The 15,699-nt window shown below is 34.3% G+C and overlaps 1 protein-coding gene across 4 annotated transcripts in view; it reads right to left on the bottom strand.

Annotated features, from left to right (window-relative positions):
• The window catches only part of astn1 (astrotactin 1), a 410,547-nt gene that overhangs the window by 166,525 nt on the left and 228,323 nt on the right, over positions 1-15,699 (bottom strand). For all 4 annotated transcript variants that reach the window (XM_003197882.7, XM_021467632.3, XM_017351897.4 and 1 more), the window contains one exon: positions 3,509-3,636. In XM_003197882.7, coding sequence (XP_003197930.4) covers positions 3,509-3,636 — 128 coding nt within the window. The remainder of the gene's footprint in view (positions 1-3,508; positions 3,637-15,699) is intronic.

Here is a 15,699-nt window from a genome sequence, read left to right as displayed (position 1 = left end):
AAAGAAAGAAAGAAAGAAAGAAAAGTTTATCTAGATTTATTAGCTACAATTGGTCAGAATAACACATATTTTCATCTGTTGCAATTAAAAATAGGGTAATTTCACCAAATAATCATTGTTGTCTAAAAAAGAATAAAAACATGGCACCTTTAAAAAAAATAACTTTATTTAGCTAAATTACAACATTTGCATTTTATACTTGATTTCCAAAATCAGCTAAGTGAATGTTTATTTAGTGTGTTATTGAGTGCTGAATCTTCATTTGTACACATTTTTTCATCAAGCTCTGATAAATTATTAATAACTCATTAATTTACAAATTTATTTTTAATTAAAACAACCCAACTGACATCACAAAATATGGCAGAAACATTTAAAGTGCTAAATCTGTCTGGATGTTTTAATCATGCATAAAGTGAATGATGCTTCACACATAATCAAAAACTTAAATAAATGATTGAACATAACATAGTGCGGTTTCCAAACAGCAGGCTGACCAAGAAAACAATAAACAAGAAAAAAAAAAATCTATTCTGTTTGGCCTTTCCTGCTGTGAATTTTACATAGAACCTTAAGGACTATAATCCTTCATTCTCTGGCAGCCTGATATGGGTGGCCGAAGCCAGAGGGAAGAATATGATGAAAGATGCGGCTTTCTGAAGCCTCATTTGACAGGACAGGATTTCCCCTTTTTCTTTCTCATTAACACAAGCATGAAAAGTGACCCCCTGCAGTATTTAGGGTATTTTGTACAGAATACTCGTATTTGCGTAGCTCCAGAAAGAAGTCTGATTGGTCAGCTAATAAATCCTGACAGAGGCAACAAGCATCCAGAAAGCCTTGACAATTATTTTGTTAATAACCTCTCCGTTTTCTGCCTCTTCACCATCCACTTAATCTGCCAGGAGATAATATGTACCACTTGACCAAACGCACATAATAAAAGCACACCAAAATTGAAGATAGACACGGTGCAGTTTGATCTGAAATCCAGACAGCTTTTTGAAAAAATAAATAAATAAAGGCTGCTGTATAGTAAATTGTAGCTTTAAATGCTGTCAAGTGAAGCCATAACCCAAATTATACAAGAAATGATTTCAGAAATGCTGCATGGCCTTGTTGGGATCACGATAAGCAGAAAAACCAAGTGAAGTGCTACTATTGTGGAATCAGCAATAGAAGAAGTGGAATTACTTAAATAAGGTCAAGGGCGAGATTAAGAGGCTTATTTAATCAAGACAAACATTTATAAGCTGTAGGACTAAGAAAGTTGTCAAAGCTTTATCAACACTTTGTGGAGATTACTATTTGTTTATGTAATTATTGATATTTTGTGAAAAAATAAAATGTGTTTGTAAATGTGCATCCAGTCAGAATTTTTGTCCCCCCCCCCCTGAATTATTAGCCCCCGTTTATTTTTTCCCCAGTTTCTGTGTAACGAAGAGAAGATTTTTTTCAACACATTTCTAAACATAACAGTTTCAAAAACTTCTTTCTAATAACTGATTTATTTTATCTTTGCCATGATGACAGCAAATAATATTTCATTGGATATTTTTTTTAAAGTGACATTTAAAGGCTTAATTAGGTTAACTAGGCAGATTATGATAATTTGGCAAGTTATTGTATAATGATGGTTTGCTATTTAGACTTTAAAAAAAGATATAGCTTAGACATGTAGACACCTGTAGACATGTTAATTTTATTGTCAATATAACTGTATTCATTTAAAAGACTTAAACAATTATCTAATGGAAGGAACATGATTTTTAAGAAACAGTGGGAGTAAACAATCCAAGCCAACAAAACACAACACCAAGCTTTGCCCTGCATGAATCTGAGTTGAGGGAGGATATGATAAACATAAAGACATGTATAAAGAAGTTATATATAGTAATGTCCAGATCTGATCTTGAAATCAGGCCCGATCATGCAGTTTCAGACGAAATCGGAATAACCGTACGTTCACACCGAAAGCGGCGAGAGCGTCCAAGGTCGCTCTGGCCGCCCTGGCGACAACGCTCTCTGCCTTCAGCTCCGGCGGCGAGAGTGTCAAAACTCGCTACATTGATCTCATATTTAAAGGAGCCGTTGCAGCATATCAGTTACATTCCTGCATAAAACATGTTTCTAGCGTAAAATGTTGCGCACTTCTTATCAAATTCATACAACAATGGAAGATCAAGTTGCGTGTGGTGTGGCTTTGCTCTATTTATCCAATATGTGTCCATATGTCTGAAATATCCTGAAGCAGCAGTACTGTTTTCTACTGTCACATCGAGTGAGACTCCCTCTTTTTTAAGATAAATTTGTATAACATTAATGCACATCACTAACTCGCCAGTAACTTATTTAATGTATGTTCCTGTAGGAAAAAATTGTAAATAATTGGAAATCCGGCGACCGCAATAATCAAACCCTTGGGAACAACTATGGTCGAAACCAAAGTTCACAGCTCTGTGTTCTCTGAACTGCTATCAAGCGATGGACGTCTTCATTCTAATTGCTTGCCGCCGACGCTCACGCCCGAAGACGCGCCGCCCTGCTCCTCGCCGCTTATCGCCGACTATCGCCGCCGGCTCTCATTGAAAATTAATGACTTCCGGCTACTTTGACGCTCTCGCCGCTTTCGGTGTGAACGTACGGTAAGATGTTACCTCCTGATCAGAACTTGAAAATATATGTATGTATTATGCGGTGGCACAGAGTTCTTGACCTCACACAGAAACAGCAATCCATGCGCATGACATCACTTTGTTGCAGAGACGCTATTGGTTAAATGCAAACAAAGTAGAACATGAAAGCAGCTTGAAACAGAATGCACGAGTATGTCTGCAGTCTAGAGGTATTATAAAGTTGATGACGACAACATTGCTAAAGGTAACTGTGAAATATGTACACTTGGGATTGCCTGACTGGTATTTTAAGTTGAGGTGCTGTTTGTTTTTATGTTTACTGAAATTTATATATTTACTGTTGCACTAAAGTCCAAAAACAAAGAATTGATGTTATTTATTACTTGATTGTTCAAGCTACCTTACAAAAGTGCTCTGTATGATAACAGAGTTGTTGAATGTTAAATTAAGGTGAAATAAATAGAAAATAAGGAAAATCCTGGATCCGTTTCTTCGCTCTTCTTTATTCCTTTTTTATGAAGTATCGGATTGGGTTTCGATATTGGTAGATACTCAAAATCAAATGCCTCTGACTCTAGGGCAAAAAAAACTGATCGGGACATCCCTAGTTACAATGCTTTATTATTTATAGGTTTTATCGCTCATGCTAGTTTCCAGCATCAAATAGCTTCAAATAAACCACTGCTCCAAAACAACAGTTTAAAGATTTTGAAATGTTAAGACAACCGTCAGACACAAATATGTGCATCTTTTAGATAAATGGAAAGATTCTTCCACTGAATATTTTGATATACTTGGGTGTAAGTGTCTTCTCAAAAGACTGCAGGCTGCGGTAGTCACTGTATATATAAAGTGTGATTAATCATTCTTACCAGTGAGGTATTCTGGATCAGGCACTGGGTCAGACAGTTCCTCATGACACTGGGCTTCATTCGGCACTGACGCCACCACCATGCCATCCGGGAGCTGCTGCTCAATGCCACGAGCAAAGTTTTTCTGCCTAAATAGCAGGAGAAAAAGAGGACAATGCACTCAAAACATAGTTAACTGTTCATGAATCTGTTCAAAACAGTGTCAGTTTATGGAATAAAATAAAAGCAGAATCTACAGGGTAACATTTGGAAAAAAAAGAAGTATTCATGACAAACGTGTGTTATTATTGCTTGCATATCTTCAGCAGGTCTAGAGACTCTTAATTTGAAGTACATTTGCTTATATAGTTTCACGTTTATGTTAGTTTATGTTGGTTATTCATATCCCCTGCTTTCTTTTTATTGTTACTAATTGAGTTCACCTGTGTCTTGTTTAGTTCCCTGTTATTCATGTATATGGTGATTAATGTTTGCATTATTACTTATTTGTCAATCCAAACATTTACATGGACATCAGTTATCAAATTATTTGCCTTAATTTGAACAAGAAAATAATATGATTAAGGTGTTTACTTTTTGAATGCTCCTTTCATGATCTCGTTTTACATGATATAGCACACAATTCGATTAATGTCATTAGCCACTTTCACACATACAGACTTTTCCGGAAAATTACCAGCAATTTTCTGAAAAGGTCTGTATGTGTGAACAGGCAAATTCAATCCGGCTATTTTCTGGAAAGAGAAGTTGAAACATTACCGGTAATTTGCCGGAATGCTGCGCTGTGTGACCGCAGAAGGAAGATTACCTGAAAGAGCGCGTTCACGTCTAGAATGTGCTGTCGTAAGACATCTACTTTAGCCAATCAGAACACTCAGACACATTCACGTCCGTGTGAATGTTTTCCCAGACACATTTAGTTGCTAGATGTTAGTCAGATAACATTCCTATGTTCCTTTTTAATGCCAACTGTGTGAATAATTATCGATGAAATGCTTATGATAAGCCGTTGCTTGTTTACCTTCAAGCTCTGACTCGTGTGCACTAAAAGCAGCTGGTGAGCGCCAGCACACACACACATATTATGAACATCTCGACATGCGAAAGTTGTTAACAATACTGATCCATCCACAGAGGTTGTTATGTAGTCAAATGTTAACAAATACAAGCGCAGCGGTTTAGAGGTCATTTCTGGTTAATGATGTCAGAATTTACTGGTATATTGCAATGGAGTTGTGAATGGTCTTTTCCCGAAAAATTCTGTAACATTCTTGCCTGTTTTAACAGCGCTTTTTTGAAATTACTGGTAAAGTCGTTCCAGAAATTTTCAGCATATTTGTCTTTATCACTGTGTGAAAGGGGCTACATCGTCACCGTGCTATCTACGTTTCCTCCAGAGTTTCATGTTGTTTCGGGTGTTTAATTCTTATTTTGTCGACTTTGCTTAACTGCAGTTTGGCACTTTCACTTTCATTCAAGAACATTTCATGCATGCCCCCCTTGACAAACAAGATATTGGATGCAACTATGAGCTGTTGGAATGGTGTAGTTTTAATGGAGTTTGATATAGCCCTCCATATAAGAAAAAAAAAAATACTCTGCATTTTGCAATGCAGGTGTCTGTGGTCCTTTACTGACTCAGTAGGTGCAGAGAATAGTGTCAAACTGCCGTGTGTATTGAATATCCTGTCACAACAGGATAATAACAGTAATAGATTGATTAAGGTGCTTACATATCTGTACTGCACTTCAATAATGTGACTAAAATCGGCATAGTCCACACGTCTGAATTCGATTTCAGTTTAGTTCGATTATGACTTTAGTGGGATTAAGGAAATCAAAAATTACTGTTTATATGGTAGAGTATTGTTTTAATCATATTACAACTGGATTATTGGTGTCCATGTGAACATACTCATTGCCTCTTGCTTATGCCACAGCCTTAACTTATGTTTTGTTTGTCAAAAAACTGTATGAGAAAACTACATCTACTTTTCTTGCCTGCAACACTGTAAAAAAAATCATATAATAACTGTTTTACAAAGTTATCTAATGTCGTTATTTAGCATTATTGTTCAAATTGTTATTAATTTAGCACTCAATTTTGGGGATTTACACCTACCTAACTTTAAATAGTAACAGTTCCTGACTCCAGTAAGCTACAAACAAAAGTTCTGAATCATTGGAAAGAAGACACTTTGAGCTTTACTGTGGTAAAAGTAAGTTATATGTTACTTTTAAATGTTAAAAGTAAGTTATATGTTAAAAAACATAAAAAGTTATACATTATGAAGTCATGATTTTAATTTTTGTTGTGTTCAATATTTGTTTTTCCATATACAAACACACAAAAACATTAATGTTATGTAAATGTTAGTTTAAAATATGCCATGAAAGCCAAGTGTTTTCTTGGTTTTTATTTTAAATTTGATGAGGATAGCATGAAAATGAGATTTCTGTAAAAAGTTTGCCGAGACCATATCGATGTCCTTCTCTCCCTCATCGTCAAAGGCATTTTCTCAAAAATGACCTTCCCAAACTAAAACATTAACAGTTTCTGAATGATTTGGTCTACATTCACAGTTCATGTATCTTTGGAAAGGGGACACTCTGGGCTTTATTATTCAGAGTATGCTCAAAATGAAAAAAAAAAAAAAGTTATAGATGCTTAAGTACCAATAACACCACCTAACAATTAGAAGTTTTTTTAAAATAGTAGCAAACTGTCTATGGCTAAATAAAACATAGTATGTTACATATACTGTACATAAAAGAATGAACAAACAAAAATAAAATGTGGATTGAGAAATGTTGTCAGACTGAATAAACATAAATTTGAACAAGAGTGAATAGAGTGCAAGTGAACAGCATAAAGTTGAAATGGTGTTTTTTTTTTTTTTTTTCTTCAATTAACTGACATACATAATGTTGGGAAAAGATGAAAGAAGCTCAAAGAGAAGAAAAAAAAAAGTAGACTGAAGGAGGTAGTGCAAAAAGCAATGTCTATATCTAAATGAGATCTGCTGAAGTACTCCAGACTTGAGGAAAGAGTAAGAAAATATAGTTTGATTTTAAACAAGTAAATATAGATAAAAAGTGAGAAGACTGGACAAACTAGATATAGTATAGTTCTAGAGCAATACGAACAAATAATAAGTATGCATTGAACAGAAGGACTGATAAGAGGGGATAAACTGATCCAATTGCAAAAGATGCACGGATGCACAGAATATGCATTTATAGAGGATCTGACTGAATGTTTTTTAGGTCTATCTTCCTTTAGATCAAGGTAAAAAAAAAAAAAAAAAAAATGAGAGAATACATGTTTGGCAACCGAACAAAAAAGTATGCCAAAATAAATTCTGAATATGAAGATAATGTAGACCAAACTCTTTCCTGTTCAAATCAAATAAGCACACAGGAAGTGCACAAGGGAAATACACAGAATGCAATGACATTCTGAAACGTGTCCTGTAAATGAGCAAGTGTTCAGGAAATTGTAACAGGCAGCATCCATCCAATCTGAATCTCTCTTCAAGCCTTACTGTCAAAGCCAATTTAAAAGTGGACTTGGATGAGAGAATTTCATAATCTAATACACAGAGCAATGTATAAATAATTGGGCTTAAATAGGAAAACAAAGATATGAAGAATGAATGAAAGATGAAATGAAATGAAAAATGGCTAAAAGTGAAACGACAAACCCTCTACATGTGGAGACTACACCATCTCTGTTTCAGTGGGATGCAAAATGTAATGTTTTAAATGATTTCCTATGCTAAATAATAGAAATTTCCAGTAACAATTTAGTTTAGGTTATAATTCAAGCTATTAATTACTGGCTTATTGTATGTATTTATTAAGATATTAACTGGTTATTGGTTTTAAGTATGATCCAATTTCTGCATACCTAATTCTACCCAAAACCTAAACCTAACCCAAGTAGTGTTAGTTAATAGTTTGTTAATACCGTTAGTTGTGACCAAAATAAAGTGTTACCCAATTTCCTCTAATATATCTAACCCAGAACATTGTACATCAGATTTTACTGATGTATATTAAACTGAAGGGTTTTCTAGGCCAAATTAAATCTGGCATAAACCTCAAAACTGTTTCCTACAAGGTCCTCTTGGGTGTTCTGCAAAGCACACCAGAGCACTTTCTTCAGGAATTTCTCTGAACGTCTGGGATTTCCTCCCCACATCTAATAAAAATGTAAAAAAGTTGTTTCTCTTGTCAAACTTGAAGCTCACGCTTCAATAGATATACGCATATTGAAATATTAATAGCTCTGCATTATTGCTTGTCAAAGTCAAATCTGATAGAATGGTTCATTTCCCCATACAATCTGTGCTGCTAATAGAAATGTGCAAAAAACTGAGAGGTCAGTAATTTTAATATTAACGCATGAAATTCTGAAATAATATCAGGAACAATTATAACTATCACCACGACATAAAATACAAATGTGAATAAAACTTTAGTTCACTGCCACAAAATGTTATGAACAAACCGATGTATGGAGTCAATCCAGGGCCATAAATACTTGCAAAATAAAAGAAAGTTTTGCAATGGGAAAATTAAGCTTTGAGAAATAAAAATGAAATTTGCAAACAAAAAAGAACTGCAAATAAAAATCAAGCAGTGCAAAAAAAATTCATAAAATAAAATATTTGCAATAAAAAACTATATACAGTGTTTATATCATACTATATACCCTGTTTATTTCCCCCCCAATTTCTGTTGAATGGAGATAAGATTTCTTCAACACATTTCAAAACATAATAGTTTTAGTAACTCATTTCTAATAACTGATTTATTTTATATATGACAGTAAATAATATTTTACTAAATAGTTTTCAAAACACTTCTATACATCTTAAAGTGACATTTAAAGGCTTAACTAGGTTAATTAGGTTAACTAGGCAGATTAGGGTAATTAGGCAAGTTATTGTATATCAATGGTTTATTCCGTAGTTTATTGGGAAAAAAAATATAGCAGGGGCTAATAATTTGGCCTTAAAATCTATTTTTAAAAATTAAAAACTGCTTTTATTCAAGCTGAAATAAAACAAATAAGACTTTTTCCAGAAGAAAAAAAATATTATCAGACATAGTGTGAAAATGTCCTTGCCCTGTTAAACATCATTTGTGAAACATAAAAAAATAAAATAAAATAAAATAAATAAAAATCAAAAGGGGGCTAATAATTCTGACTTCAACTGTATAGATTGCTTTTACAAAACCTGTCCAGTCAATTGTAATGCTTATTTTATTTGCTTTTTAGTCAATCGTGAGTTTGCGATGCTGATTTCACTTTGCACTTCATGGTCTGCGTGAATGCCCAAGTTCCCTTGACTCTGCCCCCTTGTCAAATCAGGGACACAAATTGAAACATGCAGAAACAAGAAGTGCAAAGTGAAAACAGCATTGCAAACTCAAGGTTGAAAATACTGCAAATATTTTTTTTTTTACACTGCTTGATTTTTATTTGCAGTTATTTTTATGTTTGCAAACGTAATTTTTATTTCTCAAAACTTAATTTTCCCTTTGCAGTTCTTTATTTTTGTTAGCAAAAATTTTTTTTCGCTTTGTGATTTTTGTAGATTTGCATTTATTTATTTTTGCTCAGTAATTTATGTTTTGTTTGCAAAACTGTCTTTTATTTTGCAAGTACATATGACCCTGAATTGACTCCATACTGGTGATGAAAGTTAACTACAGCAAATTAATTATTATTAATATTATTATTACAGCAAATTAAAACAACAAGAGCAATAACAATTAAGTCTGCATGTTTTCTAAGCTTTAAATGCCTGTGACTTTTCCAAAAACTGTCAAAAAAATAAAAATAAATAAATTGCATACAGAAGAGTCTCATGGGAAAACTTTCACAATTTAACTTCATTAATCATGTGAGTTGACCAAGAACAGACAAACATGAGGCAGACTTTGGCAATGATATAGCAGCACATAATTATAGAAAAAACAATAGATTTTATGAGATGCTCTGGGCATTGCAGGTGTGATTAACTGCTGAATGAGAAAAAGGGGAAAATATAAATAATTCAAAATGACAATAGGTTAATTCTACAGTTAAAAATTAGTCAGTTGTTGCTGCACAACAACAGCTGATGGCAAATTTTATTAAAAGGTTACAATATTTAAGCAACTGAAGAGTTTAAAAGCCTAACTATTACACACACACACACACTGTATACACCCACATGCACACGCGCGCACACACACACAAACACATAATAGCTCATTAAATTAATAGCAAATGGAAAAATGTAATTTTGTAGCATGTTTTTTCTTTTTCTTGTTTAAATCAAACTAAGATTATCAAACTAAGAGTTCAAAAATTAGGTTGATATTCCATCTCAGGCAGGAAAATGAGATTTTCAGTTGTCAATTAATGCAATAAAGAGATGATTTCACGCATACTTAATCATAATATGTGCTTTAAGGATGAATTAATTAATCCAGAATGGCAAAATTTTGTCTAGTGGCCAGCATTTACAGCTTGTTTGAAGCGGAAGTATGCACTTTCTGAACCATTAAACAAAACTGCATCAGTAATATCTGTTAGCAAAAAAAAAAAATAATAATAAAAAATTAAAACAATAATAAATTATAAATTATAAATTGTAATCTCACCAAAATTAATTAAACATTATTTTTATACACATTTTCTAAATTAATTTTATTTGCATGAGGCTTTTTATCAACATCCTTTAAAAATATTTATAAAAGAACATTCTAAAGCAAATCAAAAAATATTAAAACATTAAAAATATATAAATAAATCCATTTAAACATAGCTCAGACTTCAACTTAGGAAAAAAGTTCCATGTGTGATGTTTTAATTCAGTGCTGGGAGGAAAGGTAGCACTTTGAGTTTCTTGCTGTGGATAGAAACACCCAACAGGGAGATTTTAAGGAGGTAGTCCTAATCATGATTCTGCAAACTCTTAATGAGAACAAAGGGCACTAAAAAATTCATTAAAACCAGCTCAAAGCACGCTGGGAAGGAACAGAAGTGAAACTGGTTAAGGCTGGAACCCAGAGGAGGGAGAAAGTAATTAGGAAAGGGCACATGTTTTTAGGTGGAAAGTCTTGTGAGGATAAGACTGAAATCAAACCGATATTCTGCCTGGCAGTGCACATATGGGGGAGGAGAAAGTAGGCACAGGCACATTCTCTCTCTAAAAGCCAGTCAAAACTTTGTCAATCAAAAAAATATATCATAACTTAATTAGTTTGAATTGTTTATCAATATGCTTTGGTTTCACCCACAAGTCCAAAGACATGTGCTATAGGTGAATTGGTAAGCTAAAATCGTCCGTAGTGCATGTGTGTGGATGAAAGTGTGGATGTGGCTGGAAGGGCATCTGCTGCGTAAAACATATGCTGAATAAGTTGTCGGTTCATTCCGTCATGGCGACCCCTGATTTATAAAGGTACTAAGCCAAAAAGAATATGAATGAATGAATGAATAAATGTTCATTAATATATTTCACATGTGCAACATCAAATTTGTGAAACATGCTCATGTTAAACCCCAGGTGGTCACATGATGACAAATGTGAACATTTCATGTAGCGTATCATATGGAAACAGGTTTTGTGGGGACATTTTTCCAAAAAAGCACATTTTAAATGTGCCTTATAAATTTTAATTGAGATTATACTGATAAGCCATTGCACACACAGACACAACATGGGGGAATAAACAACTGCTGCTCAACAAGCTGCAGAGGTTTGGCAGCAGTGCTATGGGGACTTTCTGAATGAAGATTGTAACACAGCCTCAGGCGCAACATCCAGTGAGTAACCTGTACTCGGTGTACCACATCTGAAAGACTGTGAAAAGGCCTCTGTGTGTGTGCAAACTTCAACAATGTGTAATAAAGGCAGAGTTATCAGTATTTGTTACATTTGTGTGTGTGTGTGTGTGTGTGTGTGTGTGTGTGTGTGTGTGTGTGTGTGTGTGTGTGTGCTCCATGTATTTCTTTCATTGTGGGAACCAAATGTCCCCACAAGTATAGCAATGCCAGATCATTTTGACCTTGTAGGGATGCTTTTTGGTAAATCATCAGAATTTTTTCCTTGCGAGTGTTTGGTTTAGGGATAGGACTAGGGTAGAATATGCTATTCTACAGTGTAATAGCAATTATGTCTTTGGAAAGGCCTCAAAAGGATGTGGTACACTTTTTGGTGCTACTATAACCATCCATCCAACAAAATCAAACAACTAGCCAACCAACTGATATAAAAAGCAAACTAAACGGAAAAAATTAATAAATAAATAATAATAATAATAATAATAATAATATATATATTTATATATATATATATATATATATATATATATATATATATATATATATATATATATATATATATATATATATATATATATATATACATATTTTATGATTGTATTTGTTTTATGTTTTTGTCACCACAGCAAAATGAACCGCCAACTTATCCAGCATATGTTTTACACATATGTTTGTCACCTCATCTGTCTATCTATTCATCCATCTATTCATCCAAAGCAACTTCCATCTATCTACCTCCAATTACATCCATTCTATCTATACATCCACCCATTTATTTGTCTCTTCACCTGTCTGTCTATTCATCCATCTGCTCATCTGACTTAATGTATATCCATCCAATCATTCATCCTTCCATGTCAAAGGATGTACATCCATGTACATCCATCGATTCATCCATCAATATATCCACTCACCTACTGACTACAGCTGTTTGTATACCTGTACAACCTTTACCCATCAAACTTTAAATATCTTAAAACATTTTCTGCAAGCCATCTTTAAAGGTTGTCTTTCATCATTGTACCTGTGTAGTTACATTTGCACATCCCCATTAACACTGGATAGTTTGATTTAGGTTTAAAGATTAAAGTACTAAGATGCTTCACAAATGTAACAATTTTCTGAGACTAATATTACTAATATTAGAGAAAGATGGAGAGAGCGAATAAGAGAGATACATATAACACACATATTTTTGTGGCAGAAAATCATAAATTTGGGACATAAATAGCACTATTGTATTATTTTTTTGCGTAAATGGCACTGTAACATGTCAATTACTGCTTGGGGAGATGCCGATTTCATTTGCACAGTGCCAGATGCATCATCTCGGAAGACCACATATAATTAAAATGATGAGCATAGACATGCAGTTGGCTTGCAAATATGCAGTAGCAAACCAAAAATGAACCATAAGCTAAATTAAGCTGCCAATTAACCAGTACAATAGGCTGGCATTATGAGATGGATCTCAATGGAATGGAGAATCTAAGAAACATTTAAGAGACATATTCTAATACTGAATACTGCTTGCGCAGTTATTTGCTTTCATTTAAATTTTGGGAAGGTGATAAGGTTGCAGATCTTTATCAAAAACACAAAAGGATATGTTTGAGAGTTGCCGAGCTCCAAACATACTGTAATTAGACCTTATTAAAATTATGCAAACCAAAATGTACCACAAGCTAAATTAACCTGGCAATTAACAGGTAGAATATACTGGTATTTTGAGATGGCTCCGAGTTGATAATCTAAAAAATATGAAACATATTGTAATTCAGAATACTACAAACTTGCTAAATTCCAACTCATTTACTGTAGCAGATACTTTTATCCAATGTGACTAACAAGTGAGAATAAATGAAGTCCTTTAAATCATCAAAGAGTAGCAGTTTATAAATGTATGTTTTGTCTTTAACCAAGTCTCTGCTTTTCATACCCGGAACAACTTTCTGGACACCAACCAGCCTGAATCCAAAATCAGACGCTCCACTGAGAATGCCCCGCTTGCAGTTGTGGAAGCAATGAAAATCGCAAGAGCTGCATCTAAATCCTCAGTGTTCATCTTGCGGGATTTGTCTACTGCTTTTTATGTGGTAGACCACCAAATTCTCTTGGCAATCCTCAGAACAAACTGTATCTCAGGAACAGAAGTCCAGGGGTTCAGCTTTTACCTTAGGTACGTCATTCAGAATTTCTTGGAGAGGTGAAGTGTGCAAGCCACAAAATCTTGCTATCGGGTGTGCCTCAGGGCTCTTCTAGGGTCACTTCTCTTCTCCATTTACATAACATAACTTGGGTTTGGCATTCAGAAACGTGGCTTTTCCTACCATTACTATGCTGATGACACCCAACATCTGAAGACACATTATGTTTTGTCAACTCTTAACTGATTGACAATAGCAATTATTATCTGTTCATTTACTGGTTTTCCTGTTTGTCTCATTTCAGAAAAAAAAACAAAAAACAGAATTTTCATGCAATTTATATTTCTCTGTTCTTTCATGACCTGTAGTGCTTCTATTATACTCACATTTCAATATAACAACTCAATGTTAAATTTTTTCTCCTCTGAGCACACTCAGAATTGCACATTTTCCAAGATTTTTCCTCGCCTACTTTATGTACTTGTAATAAGGTGTCTGGTGCATATGGAGAGTACTGGAGGGCTTGATGGTTTGTCAAGTCCACTCATCTGCTGTCACAATCACCAGCAATCTAATTCTGACAGATCGCTGGTAAACACGCAGATTGCTAATGGACTACAAATCCACCATTACATTGACTACCAGTTTCAGTCATCCACCGCTCACACGCACCTGTTCCTCATTCAGTAAAGTACACATGCTCATGGCTGGGAGCTGCTCATGCTCTGACTACATGGACTTTATAAACCGCACACACACACACACCTGAATTGTGAACTTTACAACGCATTTTCCTTACTTTGCATTGCTGTGTTTTTGACCCTCACTTTGTTGGTTTGTTTATGTTTTCTGCTTCCTGTCTGTACTGACCAATCGCCTGTGTCTTTGACTACGACTCTGGATTTGCCAGCATACATCTGTTCGCTCCTGATTGTGACTGTTGCTTGCCTGACTATTCTCAATATACCTGCATTTGAATCTGCACCTCCATTGTCAGTGTCCTACTCACATTTCAGCTATGTAAAGCATACAATACATTTCAAGAAACATAGAGTGTTAATAACAAAATGTCTGGTGCATATGGAGAGGAGCAGGTACATTTTGAGAGACATTAGCTATATTTCTATTCAAAGATGTTAATTAAATTTATGCGCAAACTGGAACATCGCATACAAGACGAGTGATTAAAGCAACGTTTCCATCCAATGAGTTAAAGAGAACAAAATCTTCACTTCCTGAATAACTGGTGCCAAATATCAAAATAAAAAGGCAATTTACTGCGGTAGAAAAAAGCACGGAGCACAGACAATTTCTGGAGGTAAATAATAATATAATAACACTGAAAAGGGTGTTTTAGATTGACCAAAAGCTGCTGGTTTGTCCATTCACACACATTTTTTCATCACATGATCTCCTATAACAAAATCACATTACTTTTTTTTAGATGTGCATACTGGAATTTGTTCAGTAAAAGTGTTTCCATCTAGTTTATACACTTTTTTTTGTTTTTTATCAAATAAAATCCTAAAAAAAAAAAAAACTAAAACTCTTAAAATCCTACTCAGTTACATGCATTAGATTTTTTATGTACATTTTCAAAATGTATGCACATCTTGGGATTTCCATCAACCATTTTTTATGGGCATATCCAAATCCATATACAAAATTTGGATATAATAGGTGGATAAAAACATAGCTACTGAGATCCAAACATAATTAAACGTCATTAACTTCCATTGTACAGAAAAAATAAATCTTTAAATAGAGACCACATGTTGAGATTTTTGGTGTAAGAGTTCAATATTGCTTCAGTGACATCTAACACTTTTATGTCCAAATTACCTTGCAATGAAAATGAACCTTTAAAAAAAAAACATCCATCAGGTTGCCCTTCCTCTGACTGCCCTCTGCATATCGTTATAAAAGTTACTTTACACAGACAGCAAAGATCCAACAATATACCCTTCCTGCAATCCAGGGCTTCCAAAACAGCATGATCATCTGTCAGAGAACTCCACTGACCTAAAAAGCATCAAACAGGAGCTAATACATTCTGCATTGTCTTTTGGGCAGGTTGTCACAGGAAATGTGTTGCACCTCACATTCAGGATTAAACAGCATGAAAATGTAACCATGCCTTTCAGATAGTAAAAGCAGCTGCTGTGTGACAACCCAGACTTGTGGGTAGCAACTTTTGG

This window comes from Danio rerio, chromosome 2 (genome assembly GCF_049306965.1).
Source record: "Danio rerio strain Tuebingen ecotype United States chromosome 2, GRCz12tu, whole genome shotgun sequence".
NCBI classification, from domain to species: Eukaryota; Metazoa; Chordata; class Actinopteri; order Cypriniformes; family Danionidae; genus Danio; species Danio rerio.
This window is presented reverse-complemented; position numbering and strand designations above follow the sequence as displayed.